Source organism: Muntiacus reevesi, chromosome 17 (genome assembly GCF_963930625.1).
Source record: "Muntiacus reevesi chromosome 17, mMunRee1.1, whole genome shotgun sequence".
NCBI classification, from domain to species: domain Eukaryota; kingdom Metazoa; phylum Chordata; class Mammalia; order Artiodactyla; family Cervidae; genus Muntiacus; species Muntiacus reevesi.
In genome coordinates, this window is record NC_089265.1 from 22286342 (window position 1) to 22309140 (window position 22799).

The 22799-nt window shown below is 38.6% G+C and overlaps 1 protein-coding gene across 4 annotated transcripts in view; it reads right to left on the minus strand.

Moving 5' to 3' along the window:
- Positions 1 to 22799, minus strand: part of FOCAD (focadhesin) — a 292503-nt gene that overhangs the window by 243953 nt on the left and 25751 nt on the right. For all 4 annotated transcript variants that reach the window (XM_065908204.1, XM_065908205.1, XM_065908203.1 and 1 more), the window contains exons 2-4: positions 22114 to 22198; positions 19247 to 19321; positions 16863 to 17017 (exon numbers count right to left, since the gene is read on the minus strand). In XM_065908204.1, coding sequence (XP_065764276.1) covers positions 16863 to 17017; positions 19247 to 19321; positions 22114 to 22170 — 287 coding nt within the window. In that variant the 5' untranslated portion in view covers positions 22171 to 22198. The remainder of the gene's footprint in view (positions 1 to 16862; positions 17018 to 19246; positions 19322 to 22113; positions 22199 to 22799) is intronic.

Consider the following 22799-nt stretch of genomic DNA (forward strand, 5'->3'; position numbering starts at 1 on the left):
AGCACACCAGGCCTCCCTGTCCATCACCAACTCCCAGAGTTTACTCAGACTCATGCCCATCGAGTCAGTGATGCCATCCAGCCATCTCATCCTCTGTCATCCCCTTCTCCTCCTGCCCCCAATCCCTCCCAGCATCAGGGTATTTTCCAATGAGTCAACTCTTCGCATGAGGTGGCCAAAGTACTGGAGTTTCAGCCTCAGCATCAGTCCTTCCAATGAACACCCAGGACTGAAATTAGGGAGGGCAATTTGGTAGTATCCATAAAAAGTTTAAAGGCAGTCTTTTCCCTATAAATTGCGTTCCTAAAAACCTATAATGAATTCCCTGGTGGTCCGGCAGTTAAGACTCCACATTCTCACTGCCAGGGATCTTGAGTTTGACCCCAGGTCAGGGAACTAAGATTCCAAAAGCCTTGAGACACACGCCCCAAAAAATGACTTATCATATAGAAATACCCTTACATATACCCAAAAGAAGATCCATTTGTTATCTTAAAGAAATAGAAGAAGAAAACTACATTTGACAAAGGAGAAATATTTAAAATAAGATATAATCATATCAAATTTCATATCATAAAATATGATGTAATCATATAAAGTAGTCTACAGCTATTAATAAAGATGCAAACATATCTATGCAAAGATGTCCCAACATATATTAAGTGAAAAAAAAAAGTTTTAGAACACTATACATATGAATAGAACATCCAATTTGAAAATACTTGAAGTGTATGGGACTATAAGTAGAGTATGGGCTTTTTTTATAGGTCTAGAAATGGGGTTCCAGTTTCACTGGAATTAGCTGCTCCCTGATCCTGTGTGCCTGAATCTGATTTCAGATCACCCTAACTTTCCCAAGATGGTTGGATGGCATCACCAACTCAATGGACATGAGTTTGAGCAAGTTCCGGGAGATGGTGAACAGGGAAGCCTGGAATACTGCAGTCCATAGGGTTGCAAAGAGTCGGATAGGACCGAGGGACTGAACAACGACTTTCCCTATATTCTAGAGGAAACAAAATCAATATTTGGAGGAACCTCTGAGCCACCCTACATGACCTACGCCCTTCTAGTACTGTCACTTCCTAGTTCTACCAGGGCCCAACAAGAAAGTGAATTTTTAAAAAGAAGAAAAGAAAGAGAGAAAATGATGAAAAGGAAAAATTTTACCACTTACTCCTTTCACAACCTGCAAGTGCCATTGCTTGAGTTTTCAAAAAAGTATGTATTACTTCTATTTCTCTAAATAGTGAAAAAAGGGAGGTGAGATTTATAAGCTCAAGGTGAGGTGGGACTCACTGAACAGAAATAGAAGATTAAACCTTGTCTCCTAGATAGACAGTCTAAGCAGAAATTTATATAAACAATGAAATAGCTCGGTATCATTTACTGAGAACCTGCCTTCAGTCATAGTTTAGCACCGACATAAAAACATGCTAATTTGAGGAATAGACTTCTGAGAATAATATCAGGATCTGAAACTAACCCTGAGACAAGCAGGCTGGCTATGTATGAGATACACAGAAAGTTATTTTATTTTATTTTTTTTTATTTTTATTTTTAGTGGGTTTTGTCATATATTGATATGAACCAGCCATAGAGTTACACGTATTCCCCATCCCGATCCCCCCTCCCACCTCCCTCTCCACCCGATTCCTCTGGGTCTTCCCAGCCCACCAGGCCTGAGCACTTGACTCATGCATCCCACCTGGGCTGGTGATCTGTTACACCATAGATAATATACATGCTGTTCTTTCGAAACATCCCACCCTCACCTTCTCCCACAGAGTTCAAAAGTCTGTTCTGTACTTCTGTGTCTCTTTTTCTGTTTTCAGTTCTAATGAGATGGATGAAACTGGAGCCCATTATACAGAGTGAAGTAAGCCAGAAAGATAAAGAACATTACAGTATACTAACACATATATATGGAATTTAGAAAGATGGTAACGATAATCCTATATGCAAAACAGAAAGTTATTTTAAAAATACAAGAGAAGACTTCAATCAATGCAGAAGAGATCTGATTAGATACAACTTGTTTGTAGTACAATGCGTTCAGGGGATGTCACTACCAGAAATGAGTGTATCCAACTGCCTACCAGATAGTCCCACTTTGGTGTCTAAATTGTGCCTTAAATCCAACATGTCCAAAGCCAGACTCATGCTACTCCCACATACCTGGTCTTCTAAAGTTTCCTATCTACCTGTCAGGGAAGCCAGAAATCAAGCAATCACCTTTGATATATTCCCTTCAGTCTTTCTTATATTCAGTCCACCTCAAATGCTTCATCCCCTAAATATCTCACAAATCCATCTATTTCCCTTCAACTCCAGGTAGCAACCATCACCCCTTACCTGAACTAGTAACAGCCACCTAAACCCATCTCCCTATCCCACTCTACTGCCTAGCCAGAACCCAGCACTTTCAATGTCAGGTTCACACTGCAGCCAGAATGGTCTTTTTGTAATCACCGATACTCAGCAGATTAAAAACACTTCAACAGACTCCCTCTGCACTCAGGATAAAGACCCAAATCCTCTAGAGTAGCATCATGGCCTGCATTGTCTGACTCCTACCCTTATCCCCAGCTTCATCTCAAACCACTCTCTGCATAATGTTGGCATTTTTCAAGCCTTTTAAGAAGTCAGCTCCCTCCCACCACAGGGACCTGCCACATGCTACTTCTTATAACTGGAAAAGTCTATCCTGTTCTATTTCCCAAGATAAATTTTATTCATGCCTCAGTCTCGTGTTGGGTCACTTCATCAGGGAAGCCTTCCTTGTCCTCCATGACAAGGTCAAACTCTCACGTTAAAGGCGCAAGCAGCACAGAGTACTCTGTCTGAATGCAGCTGAAGATATAATCGTATGAATATGTGATTATGGCATCTCTCTCCAAACAAAAAACATCAGGAGTGCAATGACTACATCTGCTTTCCTCACCGTGATCTCACAGCGCCTAGTACAGGCATACAAGAGATACTCAATAAGTGTTTAATTAGTACATGAATAGATGGATAGATGGAAGACAGCTAAGGTATTGTCTTGCTTGGATTCAGAGGTGACCTCTGAAGGTAATTTCTGGTTCTATAATTATGTGATCTTGCACATGCACATTGAAATTACAGTATCTTATATCTATATAATTATAAAGTTCATTCTTTGTGTGCATGCTCAGTCGCTCAGTCAGGTCCGACTCCTTGTGACCCCGTGGACTGTAGCCCGTCAGGCTCCTCTGTCCATGGGATTTCCCAGGCAAGAATATTGGAGAGGTTTACCATTTCCTCCTCCAGGGGATCATTCCCAATCCAGGGATCAAACCCGTGTCCCCTGCGTCCCCTGCACAGAAGGTGGATTCTTTACTGCTGAGCCACTGGGGAAGCCCAAAATTCTTAGTTTATTACTAAATAGGCTAATATGAATGATATTACTAGCTATGGTTATCACCCTTTCTGGGATTGTACATTTAGCAAATGAGGGAATCGTAAATACTGGGAAGATAAAATTAACATAATATCCTTTACATTATCAAGCAATGAAATAACCCTGTTTGGGGAAGGGAGGCAGGAGTTTTTGTTGGGAGTTTTTTGTTTATTTGTTTGTTTTAAAATACATCTTAAACCACATAGTTATAACATTAAAACCAACTTAAGACTCCTGACAGAATAAGTAAAGTACAATATTCAGCACAGTCAACAGAGATTTAACTACTATGTTGAAGACTGCCCACCACGCAGCCAAGTTCACCACACTATAAATTAACACCTAAGAGAACCTTACAAATATTAGATGGTTTCTGTGACTTAAGATCAGAGCAGCTGAAAGGGGTCTTTGGTGGATGCTATTTTTTTCACCCCTTCCCTCTTAATTCATTTGTTATATATGAAAATCATTAAGTAGCAATAGGACTTTAGAAACTACTAAAATTTCTTCCTCTCTCTCCCTTTATCTTATCTCTCTCTCAAGCTGCTTCTAAAAGAATGGGTCTAAAATAAATTCAAAATAGTGAAAAGATAATGAAGGCTCAAAATATAATTTTTTAAAAGGGACAGAGGATGGAAATACAGCAATTATGTTTAAATCCATGAACTCATTGTAATTTTTATAAAGTAAAATCTAATTGTTCAACACTGATGGATGTTTTTAAAAACTGCTATTCTGAAGTTTAGCTAATAAAAAATCAGGTAGATATCCTACCTTTCCTATACAAACTGTACTACTGGGTAACCAGATAGTAGATATGGGGAAGGTTCTCTTTATAGCAGTATTTCAAATAATAAGCAAAGAAAAAAAGAATTAGAAACTCACTATTTTGAAACTCCTAATGAATTAATCGATCTAGCCATTAAGCACCAATAGCTAACATCACCAAAAGAGAAAATAATAAGCTGTTATGTCCTTTTGGATGGAAGAATAGATTACCATCTATGCAAAAGTCTTCCCTCCTCTGACACTCCCCCTCAACAACAAGAAAAACTGAACTTAAATCTCACCAAATTTCTAAAGCACACTTTTAATTTATAGGAAATACAGAGAAATAAATTAAAGTATACCATGTGGAAGCAGTCAGCAAAATTCACACTGTGGGAATCACTGCAAACAACCAAGTTTTTTCAATAAATGTAAGAAAGAGACAGAGAAAGATGGATAGATGTGAAGCAGAGAGCCTATAGGTTAAGAGAGATATTAAAGACATAACAACTAACTTTTATTTAGATGGTTATTTCAACAAATTGTTTTTAAAAAATTATGAGGCAATTAGAAACCTAAATACTGGCTAAATATTTAAAAATTACACACACACACACACAAATATCTAGGTATAATATTACTAATGTTTTTATTTTTTAAAACACATACACTTAATTTCTACAGAAGAAATTACACAATATCTGGGATTTGCTACAAAAGAATATGGCAGGGGGAATCACGGAGGAGCAGGACTGGCCATGAGCGAAAAGTTGTTAGGCTGAGTAACAGGAACATGAGGGTCATAACACTATCCTACTTATTTTTGAAATTTTCTATAGAAAGCTTTTAAAATCAAAGAGTTCCTCTTTGTAACACCTACTTTTTCTAAAATCTCCTTGTGTGTGTGTGTGTGTGTGTGTTTGTGTGTGTGTGTGTGTGTCACACTCCAAGCTAGATTCCTTCCTTAACCTCCTTTCCCTTGGAAACCAAGTCAATGGCTATTTCTATATTACTCTGTTTGGAGAGATAATACATGCTTTCAAAACAATATTCCAGAGAATGGTGATAATAAAGATGATGGAAAACATGGTGTCATCTTGCCATCACAACAAAACAATTAAGTTATCTTTGACAATTGCTCTCCATCCACTCAATTGCTACTCCCTCTATACCAGTCAGAGCAACACAGATTGAATATCATTACCTATGCTTAAATACAATAATGTTTCAAAGCTAGAGCTGAGAAGCTGACAGATACCTATTTCCAAAGTTATGGCTTTCCCCCAAGTTCAATCTTCAGTAATAGTGTCCCAATCTCCTCTCTGTTTTGAGAATTACTACTCCTTCTCCCTTCATATGGTTACTACACAAGGGATCCCAGCATACAAATATTCACAGAATAAAGACAAAGCCAGTAAATGGTAAATTGTCATCTTCCTAGGTGCTGCTAGTGGTAAAGAACTGCCAATGCAGGAGACATAAGAGATGCAGGATCAGATTCCTGGGTCGGGAGGATCCCCTGAAGAAGGGAATGGCAACCCACTCCAGTATTCTTGCCTGGAGAATCCCAGGGACAGAGGAGCCTGGTGGGCTACAGTTCATAGGTCACAAAGAGACACACCTGAAGGGACTTAGCATGCAAGCAAACATATATCTAAGTCCTAATCTCGGTTCCTGTGCATGTAACTTTACTTGGAAATAAGGTCATTGCAGTTGTAACTAAGGATCTTGAGATGCTATCATCCTGGGTGGACCTTCAGTCCAATGACTGGTATCCTTATCAGAGATAGGAAAGATATTTGAAACACAGAGAAGAAGGTCATGAAAAGTCAAAAGCAGAGACTGCAACTGCACAGCCACAAGTCTAAGAATGTCAAGGGTTGCCAGCAGCCACCAGAAGCCAGGAAAGAGGCATGGAACAGACCCACCCGGCCTCCAGAAGGAACCAACCCTGATGACACCTCGGTTTTGCGTTTCTGGCCTTCAGAATTGTGGAATAAGTTTCTATTGCTTTAAGTTTGTAGTCATTTGTTACAGCACTCCTAGAGAACTAATACACAGCCCTTGGCAGAATCGACTAGTCCAGGAGCAAACATCTCAAACATGCTGGTCCCGGGAAACCTGTTAACTGTGGTCAAGAAATTCCAACCTCAGTCTGGCTATCTTTTACGGATAAGAGATGTCAGCCCAGGAGGCAGGTGGTGTGCTGTAACTAGGGAGCAGAAAAATCCATCTGCAGCAAGAGAAAAAATACATAGCCTGTGTCTCTAATTTGAATCTGAAGCCCAGGTACATTCCTCTCAAGTCCCATGGGATACCCCTTTAGGAAAATAAATTAAAATCACCCTTTTAAGCTCAAAGGATTACAAGTGAGTTTCTGTAATTTGTAGCCCACAAAGGCCTGTCACACTCAAGAACCTGTTGCCAAAAGCCCTTTAGTAAAGACCGACTGGAACAAGCCCCTCCTTGGGTAGCTACCAAAACAAACTGAATGACTCATGAACCCTCTGAGCTTTGCTGCGCCTAGTCACTCAGTCACGTCCAATTCTTTGCCACCCCAGGGACTGCAGTCTGCCAGGCTCCTCCATCCATGGGGATTCTCCAGGCAAGAATACTGGAGGGGGTGGCCAGACCCTCCTCCAAGGGGTCTTCTCAACCCTGGGATCGAACTCAGGTGTCCCGCAGAGCAGGCAGACACTTTACCATCTGAGCCACCAGGGAACCCCAAGAATACTGGAGTGGGTAGCCTATCCCTTCTCCAGGGGAACTTCCTGACCCAGGAATAGAACCAGGGTTTCCTGCATTACAGGTGGATACTTTACCAGCTAAGCTACCAGGGAAACCCCATGAACCCTCTAAGAGGTAGCAAAGGAAACTTGAGGCTTGAGCTACAAGCACAGTGACAAGAAACAATGCAAAAAGGAAGCTCAATTTGAAAAAAGAACCCTCCTGCACTGTTGGTGGGAATGTAAATTGGTACAATCACTATGGAGAAGAGTATGGAGGTTCCTTAAGAAACTAAAAATAGAGCTACCATATGATCCAACAATCACTCTTGGGCATTTATCGGGAAAAAACATAATTTGAAAAGATACATGCACCCCAATGTTCACAGCAGTACTATTTACAATAGCCAAGACATGGAAGCAAAGAGGAACTAAAAAGTCTCTTGATGAAAGTCAAAGAGGCGAGTGAAAAAGTTGCCTTAAAACTCAACATTCAGAAAACTAAGATCATGGCATCCAGTTCCATCACTTCATGGGAAGTAGATGGGGAAACAGTGGAAACAGTGTCAGACTTTATTTTTGGGGGCTCCAAAATCACTGCAGATGGTGGGTGCAGCCATGAAATTAAAAGATGCTTACTCCTTGGAAGGAAAGCTATGATCAACCTAGACAGCATATTAAACAGCAGAGACATTACTTTGCCAACAAACATCCATCTAGTCAAGGCTATGGTTTTTCCAGTGGTCATGTATGGATCTAAGAGCTGAACTGTGAAGAAAGCTGAGCACTGAAGAATTGCTGCTTTTGAACTGTGCTGTTGGAGAAGACTCTTGAGAGTCCCTTGGGCTGCAAGGAGATCCAACCAGTCCATCCTGAAGGAGATCAGTCCTGGGTGTTCATTGGAAGGACTGATGCTGAAGCTGAAACTCCAACACTTTGGCCACATCATGGGAAGAGTTGACTCATTAGAAAAGACCCTGATGCTGGGAGGGATTGGGGGCAGGAGGAGAAGGGGACAACAGAGGATGAGATGGCTGGATGGCATCACCAACTCGATGGGCATGAGTTTGAGTAAACTCCGGGAGTTGGTGATGGACAGGGAGGCCTGGCGTGCTGTGATTCATGGGGTCGCAAAGAGTCAGACACGACTAAGCAACTGAGCTGAACTGAAGATATGGAAGCAACCTAAGTGTCAATCAACAGATGAATGGATAAAGATGTCATCCATATATATAAATGGAATATTATTCAACCATTAAAAATGAAATAATGCCACCTGCTACAACATGACAGGCCTACAGATTATCAAACAAAGTGAAGTGAACCAGACAGTGAAAGACAAATATATGATATTGTTTATATGTGCAATCTAAAAAAAAAATCATACAAATGAATTACTTTACAAACCAGAAACAGACTCACAGACATATGAAGCAAACTTACGGTTACCAAAGGAGGCAGGAGGGATAAATGAGGAGTTGGGATTAACATAGGCATGCTACTATTTATAAAATACTATTTCTAAAACCCATAAGGGCCTATTGTATAGCACAGGGAAGCATAGTCAATATCTTGTAATAACCTATAATGAAAGAGAATATTAAAGAAAAAAAATATATATATAACTGAATCATTTTGCTGTACAGATGAAACTAATATAAATAACTGTATTTTTTTAAAAAAGGAAGCTCAATTTCCACTGGCATAAGAACTAAACCCAGATCTCATCATAAAAGGGAGTGTAGGTCAATAATGATGCTGAATATTCCAGGAAAAAAAAAAAAAAAAGGAAAGAAAAATTTTGGTCAAGCTGCACAGACTATACTAATCAAAGCCACCCATAAAAATTGTTCTTCCCTAGGTAAATATAGCATAATTACTACTGTATAGATGAATACCATGTCTCAGGTTTCCTTTGTCTGGGGTTTATTTGATTACAGCATTAAACACTGTACTTATGTATGTAAGCATACATAAATACAATATGCTCGCTCTCCTTTTGAAAAGACTACAATTAATGCTTGGTCCTTTATTTTCAAAATATTCAAAATATAAGGTGCAAGAAAGTACCCATACTAATTTTTTGACCCGGGATGAGAATAACAAAAGTTTGTGTTGAAGAGAATTACACAAACATTCCAAAAGAGAGCATCCCTGGGTATCACGGGAGCAAATGGTACAAATGTAGCCAAGTCTCTTTCTAACTCAAAAGGGTAAGTGGTCAGCCTTAAGTACAGTATGTCCCAGCAAATAAGTGTTAAACACTAGATTAACAATCGAGTCATTTCCTATATTTGTTATAAAATTATATGAGAAAAAACAGCCAGGAGGAGAGGTAAGTAATTTTAAAAAGTTCTGGGGAACCCAAGGTTGAATAAATAACAAAAAATGATATTTCTTTCAAAAAATTTTTAAGTAATATAATGTTACTGAGATTTTGCTTGGGAAAGTTCTGCATATTTATTTGTCTTCTAAATACCAGAAAACAGCCTGATTTCTTCTGAAACATTTTTCCATTATAAAAGAAGTATCATGTAATTCAGTAGTCACTTTTTAAAAATCACCTAAAAACATCTTCACATAAACACGTGACTCTTATAATGGAAGATTTTGTGGCAAACAAAGCCTTCAACCAGGTCAGCTAACTTAACAAGAAATAAGGCAGCATGTCCTAAAAAAGTGGCTGGAATTACTTTTCTGATTATGAGCTGCACGTTGAAAGAGATTCTCTGAGTTTAGAGAAAGAAAAAGGGTTTGAAAAAGGCAAGGAGAGCATCTGAAAACAAGTTTAAAGCCTTAAGGAACACTTGAAAGACAAGATGAGAAAATAGCCCTGAACCAGGAATTATGTCATTGTCAGATAAGAGTTAAAATTAAATGAGCAATGACACCAATGTAGATATAAACCCTGAAACCATCTCAAAGTCACAAAAAACTCTCTGACTCCCTGGCTGCAAATAAGCAAGCTAACCATGACTGTCTTCCTCAAATCTTAGGGAAACCTCAAAAAGGCATCCTTCTTTAGTTCTTCTTCTGCCAAATAAAATAAAGCTAAATAATATAGAAAAGCTTCTATAATACAAGGTATGAATGCAGTAGTCTCCTTGGTTGCTAACCATTTCCTGAGTACTGATGAGTACTCAGACACTCAGTCGTGTCCAACTCTTTTATGACCCCATGGACTGTAGCCGGCCAGGCTCCTCTGTCCATGGGATTTCCCAGGCATGTATACTGGTGTGGGTTGCCATTTCCTCCTCCAGGGAATCTTCTCAACCCAGGGACTGAACCATTTCTTACATGATAACAAAGCAATTACCTTTCCCAAGGAACAGGGTCATCAACAAAAGAGAAGACCCTGAGAGACAAGAATTTTCTCATTAAATTGCCTTAAGTTTTAACTCCAATTAGTTCTCAAAATCATTTTTAACCAAACTGAACCTTCATCAGTCCATGATCCAAGACTCACTGGATCCATCAGCTTTAGCCAGGAACCACTAGGGGTATTTTAAACATCTCATTTGAGATTTACTAAAAAGTAGCTTTAAGGAGTCTCAGAAAATAGACTTTCATCTCTCACACCTTAATGCACTTAATTTTTCCCCAAAATACATAAATTACAGGTTCCTCTCCTGTTTGAACGCACAAAAGAGAACACAAATCAAGTCCTATTTTATCTAGAGCTAGTTTATCTAGAGTACTACCAAACATATTTTTTGAAAGAAGGGGTGGGGGGTCGGGGAAGCAGTTGAACTAAAATTACAGGCTGTCATGACACCTCAATACAGAAAACTAAATACCTGGCTTCATAGGAGAGTATGGTTTTTATTCACAATCCTGTTACTAAGCAACTGTAACAATGGCTGCATGAAGCTGTCTAGAAGTTAGCGCAGTTAAGCCATCTAAGGAAAGAAAAACAGGGAAACTCCTTGCTTATGGGAATCTTTATTTTAGGATGAACTCAATGTAAAAACAAAAACTAACAAAACCAAAACAACCTAAACTTAAAACAAGCAGTTTCTTAAAGGACAAGAAAAATACATGCTACCACAAATCATTCACTTTATTTTAATTTTATCTAATTTCAAAATTCACATTTAACTGCTGATAATAATTTCCTTACAGTGTTTCCTTTGTAATCCCCTTCTTTCCTTCACCCTCCTTAGGAAATAATTTTTTTTCAATTTCCTTGCTGATTAAAAGGACATTTTAGACCTCTTATGTCCATTTCTTTGTTTACAGAAGCTATAAAAACTAGTTTACAATTGTTTCATGTTGCCTCCGCTTTGAACCCCAGAGCGCTCTTGGACATCAGACTATTCCTTTGAAGGGAACAGTCTCTCAAACAGAGCCAGACACTTTCCCAGCCACTCCCTGAATTTTAGACAACCAGAGCTTTGCAAATGTCAAGTCTCTTTTCAAAGTTAGACTATACAATGTAGCAGGCTCTAGACCAATGCTTCTCAAATTGTGGGTTGGATCTGGAGGGGGGAGGGAGGGATGGGGGGAAGGGGTGGGGGGGAGAAGGGTGGAAGAGGGGGAAGCTTTTCATACATGTTGCAAGGGAATTCTACAGACTAGATTCCCTGGTGGCTCAGATGGCAAAGAATCTGCCCGCAATGCGCAAGACCCAGGTTGGATCCCTGGGTCGGAAGATCCCCTGGAGAAGGGAATGGCTACCCACTCCAGTACTCCAGCCTGGAGAATCCCATGGACCAAAAAAAAAAAAAAAAAAAAGCCTGCAAAGAGCCAAGGAGTAGGTTAAAAGAGAGAGGAAGAACCACATTGACTTGTCCCTCCATTTTCCCTTACAGCTCTCAACATTTAATGCGGAGAAAGCTCCAGAAGCTACATTGTTTAAATATCTATTCCATAGAACTGCTTCTTCCTCCTTCCTTCCCCCCCCCCCCCCCCCCCCGTCTCTCTCTCCCCCACCCCCACTGCCCTCCCTTCTCCCTCTTTTCCCTTCTCTCGCTCTCTCCCTCTGAAGAATGCTAGGCAGACAAAATGAAAAAATACAGTTTTACACTCATTCTTCTACATCAAAGCTGAGCAATCTTTGTGTGGTTCTGTGCCCAAGATACCTCTACGTTGCCATAAATCTCTATTTCAAAAAGAGAAAGCCAGAGACAAGCAGAAATTTAAACAGTGGAAACCAAAGATCCAAAATGTCTCAGCCAAGAACCACAGGGAAATGACAAAGTCATTTCTGCTTTTAGATCCCAAAGATAAAGACAGCTTTCTGTCTCAGAAGATTCCCTGAGGAGCATTTGGAAGAGCAGGCTGTGTGGGTTCCCTGTTTGTAATTAAATTTAACCTAATTTCTTAAATTTAATTCTCATTTCGGTTTTTTTTAAGATATAAACAATGCAGAGTATAGTCTTTGTAATCACTGCAAACCACAAAGCTGTGCTACTTGAAATAAAACAAAGAAAGAAAATTCTTCACAAATAATCATTATGTCTACTGGCAAGAATAAAGAAAACCTAGCACTTTTATAACACATTTCATGATCAAATTGATGCAAAAGTTAAATTGGTCAGCTTCAGAATCTGCTCTGTCTACATCTCCTGTGGCTACCAAAGTAGACAATATGAATACTCTAAGAAACTTAAAAAAAAACTTTTAAAATAACTAAAAAGTTATTTTCTGTCTTTTTCTTTGTGTGCATGCCCACGTGCACACATGCGTGCACATCTGAACAAAATGTTTTTTTCTGTTGTTCAGTTGCTCAGTCGTGTCGGACTCATTGGGAACCCCATGGACTGCAGCATGCCAGGCTTCCCTGTCCTTCACCATCTCCTGGAGCTTGCTCAAACTATGTCCATTGAGTTGGTGATGCCGTCCAACCATCTAGTCCTCTGTCATCTCCTTTTCCTCTTGCCCTCAGTCTTTCCCAGAATCAGAGTCTTTTCCAATGAGTCAGCTGTTCACATCAGGTAGCCAAAGGACTGGAGCATCAGAGCTTCAGCATCAGTCCTTACAATGAATATTCAGGGTTGATTTCCTTTAGGATTGGATGGTTTGTTCTCCTTGCTGTTCAAGGACTCTCAAGAGTCTTCTCCAGCACCACAGTTTGAAAGCAACAATTCTCCAGCCTTATCCTTCTTTATGGTTCAACTCTCACATCTAATATTTTTTAGAAGAATCCTATTGTATAACCACAAAAATATCAGTTTTGAGAGGGCTTTTAAAAGGTTAAGTTTTAATGTGTCTCTCTTTCTGTAACTTATTGGTTGTCCTTAAACAAACCACTGAGATTTTGCCTCAGTCATTTTTTTCAAATGTGGGTAGTACTATTAGTTCCTCCCTAAATAGCTTTCACCCTAAATTCACAACAAGAGAACCTCCTTGCATTGTGTAGTTGTACTGTTTATATCCAAAAGTAAGACTATCAGCATCTTAAAGGGGCCAGGGGAATGTCTCTCAGAGATAATTAAAGCAAGTTAGATTACACCTTTAACTCAAGAAAGTCTTATTAGAAAATGATAAGATGTTTCCAATGTCTCATTAGAAGATGGCATGGGCCATCCTTTGCACATCAGTCTAAGCCCATCATCACTGCTATAAGCTGAAAAGCAGAAGTTTTGCTGACAGTGAACCAGCATGCCAGCTGTATACATGAAAATTTGTCAGTAATATTAGATTTTTTTAATTAAAAAATATACTTTTGAATTAACAACATGTTCACAGAGTTAAATAGGCTTCCCTGGTGGCTCAGATGGTAAGCATCTGCCTGCAATGTGGTAGACCCGGGTTTAATCCCTGGGTCGGGAAGATCCCCTGGAGAAGGAAATGGCAACCCACTCTAGTACTCTTGCCTAGAAAATCCCATGGATGGAGGAGCCTGGCAGGCTACAGTCTATGGGGTTGCAAAGACTCAGACATGACTGAGCAGCTTTACTCTCAGAGTTAAAAATTCAAAAAGGCATATGAGGCAAATATTCTGTCTTTCCTCTGTATCTCAGTTTTTCTCCTCAGAGGTAAAACTCTTACCAGGTCTTATTTGTCCTTTTAAAGATGTTGTATGCACATGTCACTGAAAATTTATATGTACATGTGTTTTCTTTAAAAAATAAAAATGTAGCCTACTAGACATAGTATTCTTTATTTTTCATTTTTTAGTGAAAAAATATATCTTGGCCATCATTCCTTATTTTTCCAGCTGTATAATATCCACTGTATCAATGTGCCATAATTTACCAGTTCCCTATTATTTTCAATCACAGGCAGTGCTACAATGAGTGATTTTAAACATAAGGTTACCATTAGTTTCAAGAGTCTTTGGAAATATGGCCAAGATATAGAAGAAAGCTTTGAATTTTACTGTACACAAATAAAGGAACTTTAACAATTGAAGGATCCTGAAAAAAAAAATTTTTTTAAGTTTCTTAGAGTATTCATATTGTCTAAATTGGTAGCCACAGGAGATATAGACAGAGTAATTCTGAAACTAACCAATTTAACTTTTGCATCAATTTGATCAAATCTTTATTCAGAATGATCTGGTTATCTACTAACTGTCAAAGAGTGTGTTAGAGACAAAAATAGAGGTTAAAAATATAAACATATTGTGAAAGAGCAAGTAGCCCAGCTGGGAGGGGGGAAATATCTAGGTAGAAGAGCTGACATCTGAGCTGAGCTTTGAAATATGAAGAAGAGATTTCAGAAAAAGAAGGGGAAGAAACATTACATGCAGAGAGGCAGTGTGCACAGGTGTCGGAACAGGGATCAGGTGTGTATGGCTAATAGGAGTGTTCATGGCAGAAAACACAGGCTGAACAGAAAGTGGGAACTAGTTTGGGAAGGGAATGTATACCATACTATAGGGCTTGTACTTATAAATGTTGACTAAAAAGACTATATGCAGACTACACAGAAAAATAAAGGTTCCAAAAAGTTCCAAAAAGATGATCTAAGGGAACAAAATAAGATTTGTGAAGAAAGGTTAAAAGGCCAGAGGTTGATGGCTATTAAACACATGAAAAGATGTTCAACATTGCTCATTATTTGTGTGCTCAGTTGCGTCTGATTCTTTGAGACTCCATGGACTGCAACCCACCAGGCTCCTCTGTCCATGGAATTTTCCAGGCAGGAAGACTGGGGTGGGTTGCCAGTTCCTATTCCAGGGGACCTTCCTGGCCCAGGGATCAAACCCGCATCTCTTTGTCTCCTGCATTTTCAGGCAGGTTCTTTACCACTAGCACCACCTGGGAAGGTATTCACTCATTATTAGAGAAATGCAAACAAAAACTATAATGAGGTATCATCTCACACCAGTACCAGTCAGAATGGTCATTATCAAAAAGTCTACAAACTCTAAATGCTAGAGAGGGTGTGGAAAAAAGAGAACCCTCTTGCACTGTTGGTGGGAATGCAAATTGCTACAGCCACTATGGAGAACAGTGTGGAGATTCCTTTATAAACTACGAATAAAGCTACCATACAACCCAGCAATCCTGCTACTGGGCATGTACCCTGAGGAAACCAGAACTGAAAAGGATATACGTACCCCAATGTGCACTGCGACACTATTTACAATAGCTACGACATGGAAGCAATCGAGATGAATGGACAGGAAAGTTATGGTACATATACACAATGGAATATTACTCAGCCATATAAAGGAACACATTTGAGTCAGTTAATGAGATGGCTGAACCTAGAGCCTATTACACAGAGTGAAGTAAGTCAGAAAGAAACACAAATGCCATATGTTAACACATGTGTGTGGAATTTAGAAAAACAGTACTGACAATCCTACTGGCAGGGCAGCAAAGGAGACACAGACATTTTGGACACAGAGGGGAAAGGAGAGGGTTGGATTATATGAGCGAATGGCATTGAAACCTATACATCACCGTATGTAAAACAGACAGCCAGTGGGAACTTGCTGTATGGTACAGGGAACCCAAACCCAGTGCTCTGTGATAATCCAGAGGGTGGGATGGGGAAGGGCGGAAGGGGGATTCAAGAGGGAGGGGACATTTGTACACCTAATGCTGATTTATGTTGACGTCTGGTAAAAACCATCACAATATTGTAAAGTAATTATTCTCTAATTAAAAAAATAAAATATATATTAAAAAAGGCCAGAGGTTATTTAATTCAATAGACCTCAAGTCCAGGAAGGCACTAACCAAAGATTGATAGTGACAGCTATATTCCATCTCCACTGAAGGCAGAAACAATGATTAAGTATTCAGCTCTGGGTTTCCTTGGTGGCTGAATCAGCAAAGAATCTCCCCGCCAAGCTGGAGGCACAGGTTCAATCCCTAGGTCAGGAAGATCCCCTGGAGAAGGGAATGGCAACCCACTCCAGTATTCTTGCCCGGGAAATCCCACAGAAGAGCAGCCCCCAGTCCACCAGGGGGTTGCAAAGAGTTGGACACAACAGCAACTAAACAGAAGCATCAGTGAATGGAATAAATATGGTCAAAGCAAACAAATTCAAAAAACTAAACATTACTTACTTTGAATAATCAGGGCAAGATATGTCTAAACCACAAAATGCTTTTAAAGAAATTGATGCCATTACTTTCTAATGTATGCACTGATGTTAAAAGCTCACCAAGGGTACCCAATAGGGTATCAACTTAACCACTGTGGAATGAGTATTGCTTATGGGCAACCTCCTTTCTTTAAAATAAGTCAGGAAATTAAACTGCAAACTGTGAGTTATAAACTTAGCTATTCATTAAAAAGAGGAATAACACTTTCAAGCAGAGTCCCAGAACCTAAGTACAGCAAAATGACCACAAATGCCCAAATTTTCAGAGCTTAATTTAGCATGTTTTCACCACATATGAAATATCAACTGTATGAAATTTTTAGGGAAAGAACAATAACTAGTAAGTAGGATGAACGGTGACCCTTAATGGCAATTCAGTGAATTTTTGTCTAAAAATTTAAACTGTTAACTGATCAGATATGAAGGAAAGGAGCACCTGGTTGATGGAATCAGGTTGAGAATCCCATTGAGAACATAGCTGAACTCCGCGTGATCCTGAGCGACAAGGGCCACCAGACCCTCACAGCAAGCTGTTCGAACTGCGACATTGTCGCTGCAACACTTCTCCCATAGCAAGTTCAAGGCAGGAGTCTGAAATCAAACCAGTGATTAAAATACACGTCTGATGACTAGCAAATGCATACACAGACCCAGCCATTCATCAAAGTGTAATTCGTTCACCGTAGGCTGGCTTTCCTCTACAAAAATGCTGCTGTGCCACACCACGTGTAGGATACACTGAAGCTGGTTTTCCAAGAGAGGCAGTGGATGTATTCTGATATAGTAACTCTCTCTCCTCTGGTGTCTTTGCAGCAAACTAAGGCTGGCTGCAGAGGTTCTGAGTCTAAGCAATGCAGCTACTAGGAGATCAAAACTATGGCTTGGTTCTAGCACTATGTTCTAACCAAGCCATTTAACCAGACACCAACCATACCAGCATATCAATTAGTCTAAGTTGGACTTCAAATCATACCTATGCTTTAAGCCCTGAACATTTTCAGAAAATGTTCCTGCTCTCCTCCCACCAACCTCTATTTAAATCGCCAACTGGTCAAACATCGAGGAAAGAGCACTTGATTGATGCCCCTCCACTGTCCCTTACAGGGTCCCTGCTCCAAGTGATTGAAGCTGAATGTGGACCCAGAGGAAGGAGACAGAAGTAACTCAGGCTACAAGCAAGCTGCTGGTTCCAGGGACCAAAAAAAAGCCTAGAAAAACTTTTTTACCCAAGGAAGAGACTTTGACTTCTCCCTTCACACTGTGAACCTGTCATCTTTGATAGGAAAGCATCAGAAAGACACAAAAGTAAATAGTTCTTCATTTTGAAAATTCCTACTAAAGTAGAGGTTCTAGCTCTCATAACATGCTCAGGAACTTATGATTCTCCTCAAAAAAAAAAAAAAAAAAAAAAGTTCACTACTAATGATGAACCTCCATCTGAATGTATTCTGGGCTAAATCCATTTAGATTTTACATGGGGTTTGGGTTATTTATTTTATTATTTTTTTTTAAAGAACACAATGAAGCTATTTTTCCTTCCTTCTGACATAATTTACTAGGGAAACATAAAATCTGGAGAGAAGAAACAATTACAATCCCCAGCTCCCATGGAATAACTAAACCAATGAAAATCAACATAAATTGTGCCCACTTTCCCATAGTAGCTGACTCTGAGAGCCTTTTTAATCTTAGGATCCCACTAACTAACAATACAGAACAAGATAATTAACAGTCACTGAAGGGAAGAAATACTTATATTCCATTTCTTTTATTCTGAAGGAAATTTTATTCACCTGTGTGGACCATACCAAAGGGTTCTAAATGTCATTACTCCATTCCTAAGCCAGAATAACAAAATAAATGAATAAAAAACTGTTGCCTCAGGTAACACTGCACCTTCATGGAAGGAAGCACTCATTTATTAGCAGAAGAGGAAACATTTAGTTACAGGGATTTGACATTCAATAAATTCTGGCAGTTTAAGTAAAACCACTAGATCTTCTCAGAGTACATAATGTGATTATAGGCAGGATTAAGATCAGAGTTCTCAGAAAACCTAATTTATATGACTACATACAAACACCAGATAAATGCCAATTAGTGAAGTATGCCTCTACATTGACTTCAATGTGTCAGCAGAAGCGATAAAGAAATGTAACTTGGAGTAGCTAATATAAAGGAAAATGAGGGAAAGGAAATCAATTTATTTGTTATGAAAAAAATCTTATTTCCATCACCTATATTCTCCATAGAGTTTACCTTAGAGGCCCAACTTAAGCAGAGTTTCCAGTCAGCATGTCAAGCTACATAGCACTGGTCAACCAAAACCCAAGTGGTAAATAAGTCAGTAAATATGTCAGCATTGGCATTCACCAACCCTATGAATGATACAGAATTTTTTCCCCCAGTTCTACTTGTCAAGGCATGACCTTTCTAACTTAGAACTCGTGTTTTGGGCTACATAAAGCCTGAGAAATCTCCTACACCCAAACAGAGCCATTGTGTTCACTTTCTCCATTAAACAGATTCCCTCAGCAGTAACTCTCTTGGCCTTCTAAAGACTGCCCATCCTCATTCCACCCATGTTATTTTTCATTAATAGTCATCAGAATACTCCCCTTCACCCCTTCCCTATCTAGTTCCTGGGGTCTGTTGCAACACTTTTTAAAGTTTAAAAGAAAATCATGACAAACAAAGAAACAAAAATAGATAAAACCACTTCTACAGTGACCTGAACTGTGAGGAAAACAAAAAAAGTGCAAAGGTGGTCCAGTTACCAGCAATATCTGAATAGAACTAAGCACAAAGGTAAAGACAGACCTGGTTTGTGCACTGGTGGATCTTTTCTGAAAAGCTGTTTTCCTTTAGAACTGCAGCAATAAGATGACCCACAGCCTAAAACAAAAAAGATTAATGAATACATTTCCTCAGAAGTTCTCTCTCAATAGTGAATTTGAAGGTAACTAACAGCAGTACTAGTGGATATGAGTATACCAGTCAATCAGTAATAACACTCCCATTCAGAGGGTATGTGCTCTGAAGAAGGCACTATATTTGGCACTCCACAAATGGAATCTCTCATCTTCATAACAACCCTCAAGGTAAGCATTTTTATCCTACATTTTAACCCAGTAAGCAAACTATAGTTCACAGATGTTGAGAAAACTGCTGAATTTTCAGTTTAAATTGTTGTCACTCAGTATTACAAGATAATTTGAGATTGCTTAATCCATTAAACCATGAGATAAATGAGTAAACTCCACAGCTTTTAAAATCATCTTTGCAACTAAGTGAAACGCATCATGCTTCATCATGCCCTTAATGAAGATAGAGAAAACTCATCACCATCTTCATGACTATGGCCCACACAGATTTGAGCCAACAGGTCCTCCCCCACCTCAAATATTCTCCCTCCTCTAGGATCTAGGATGTAATATCCCTATTGGTTTCTCATAGGTTTCAGCTTCTTAATAAGCTTTCAGTCTCATAAATCTCTAAAAATTTTCCATATCTTCTTTGGTCAAAAAACCCAGAATTAAAACTGATTCTCATAGGAGTGCTGATTGATTCCATAAATATATAAATGTTACTTCCTATCATCTCAACTGCATTCTCCTAGATCGCCAGCCCCACCCAGCATTGCCGTCTTAGAACCACGGACTAGCAACAACAACAGCCATTCTAGGCATGGGTTGGGAAAAACTTTGCTATGGCAAGAACTATTCAGTCTGCCCATGCGACCAGTGTCTGATATGGATGTATAAACACCCATCAGTCTTGCAAAGTCTCCAGAAAAGCTCAAACAAAAGCACAGCACCTGCTCCTTCATTTCTTTTTACATTTCACACACTAGAATTGAATTCAGACCTCAATGATCAATGGTCTTTACAAGTCACTCATTTACATGAAATTTAAGTTTAGATCAATGAACTCTTACCTCCTTGCTAAAGAGATAGTAACAAAAATTGAGGACCAATGAACAGCTTCAGTTTCTGTTTACAAAATAACCATATTTCATTGAATGTAAATGGCCATTAAATGCAAGATGCACTATTATTTTATGAACCACTGAGAGGAAAATGGCTGCCAATTAATACAACGCTGCTTATAATTTAAGTTTCTGATTTTATGTTAATGAAAGAGCTCTTTCAGACTCTTAGAAAATCATGGCCAAATCCATAAATGTGCAGGCAATATCAACTGTATAATGACTGCTGCCATCAATTACTAAATGCAGATGTTAAAATGTGAAAAAAAAAATGTGTGAATCAATGAAATATGGTGCTAACACTGAGCAGTGGTTACAAAAGAACAATAAGAAGTATTCATAGAGGACAAGGAACAATTGCAAGAATCTAATAAAACCAATATGAAACACAACATGGCCAAAAAAGTTACCATTCATATTTAGAAAAAGGACTAACAGAAAATAAGCTTAATGATAAATATCCCCCACTGCCCACCAAATTCAATTTCTCTAATTTACCTTCCAATTTATCCCTCTAACAAATGAGAGACTATAGCTTAAATTGATTTTCAAATACAAAATTCAAGTATAAATCAGCCTATGCTGCTACGTAAGTTTTCCATAACAAAAAGTAGCTTAAATGGATACCGCACACTAAATAATACATATACACTTTTCTCTTAATTTAACAGCAACACATATAGGCATTTCTTGATTTATATATGCTAAGGAAGGGACTCCAGGCACAGAAAAATAGAAACGGTGGACAGCATCCTCCAGCTTTCATCTTCGTCTTCATGGCAAGCACCTGTGCTGCACAGGATACGACTCCAACCCAGTCAGGTAGAAGGGAATCTTGCACAAGGAGTGTTCTACTCCTCATGGAAGGGTTCCCCACTACCCAGCTAAGTCAATTCCCAAAGCAGGATCTCCGAAGGTAGCTGCTGAGCGCATCCAAGACGCTGCAGGTCGGTAAGTCTTCAGGCAGGCTTCTGCTGGTCCCTTTGCTTTACTCTCATGAGAAAAGACAGTAGCTATTACGGTACCTTGATGAACCAAAATGCTTCTAGTTAGCTGAAGGTTAGCCAGAAAACCAATTCTGTTTTACCCCTAATAACCGAAAAGCTCTTCTAAAACTAAATATCACAATCTTCTACCTGAGTTAGCATATAGATCTAATTTTTCAATCCAGGATATTTTACTGAATTAATATATCACAATCTTCTACCTGAGTTAGCATATAGATCTAATTTTTCAATCCAGGATATTTTACTGATTTAATATCATTATTATAAAAATCTATTATTCTTAATAGTTGTACTAAGAGTAGAATATACCTTTTTAAATAGGAATCTCTGACATTCTGAAGATGTATAACCATTTATTTCTGTTCCCAATAATTAACTACAGACCAAAAAATATATATTCAGAGGTTAATCAAAGTTTTTTAATCTCTAAGAAAAGTATGACATAAATAAAAGTACAGATTGGTCAGTTTCACTATTTACTTTCCTATGTCCAATATAAATTTTCAAATTGACTGATATAAAAGTTATTTATTAATATATACTCCTCAAAAATATATATATATATACTCTTGTACATAGATGAATAAAAATATTTAAAGTTAAAAATATAAATTTCAATTAACAATTCACCAAAAATGTTCATTTGTTACCATGAAGCATAAATAAATAGACAAATAAACAAATAAAATTACCTGTGACTGTATAAGAGAATTTGGAAATTCAAACCTTTTCCTGATGTCATCCGACATTTTTACTTCTCTTACATATAAGCAGATCCTGTAAACAAAACAAAAGAATATCTGTTACTCTGGAAAAGGAGTTCAAACCAACTATTTGTCAAATAACATGAAAGTAATTCTGTACAAAGATAACAATGGCAATAAAGCACAGGGCCCTGGAGAACAATCCCTTGGCACACCCTTCACTGTTAACCACTTCAGCCCTCAAATGCCATGACTGATGGCATAGTAAACTAAAAATGCCCAACAGTTCTTAGTTTTCCCATGAGAGCAAATCCCAAAACAGATGAATTCACTCCACAGAAACAAACAAACAAACAAAAATCCAAAAGTTCATGTCTAAATAGCCGAATTTTAAAAGTTCAACCACATATTTGAAATAGAAATTCATCCTTCTGTGGATCAAAACTTCTGAGGAAGAAAGAACCAAACTTTCACAAAATTGTTGAAGCTGTGCCTCACTTTGGTACAAGCTTCCAGTGAAGCATGAATCTACCCGTTTGTGACAAGTGTGAAGCACTGGTGAGTTTTTTTCAGGAAGTATAGACATGACCTAGAAATTCACACATCCAAACAGGTCCTTTGTCTTCTGAAAGAAGAACAGCAAGCAATCAGCACCAACTTTTAATATTTACATC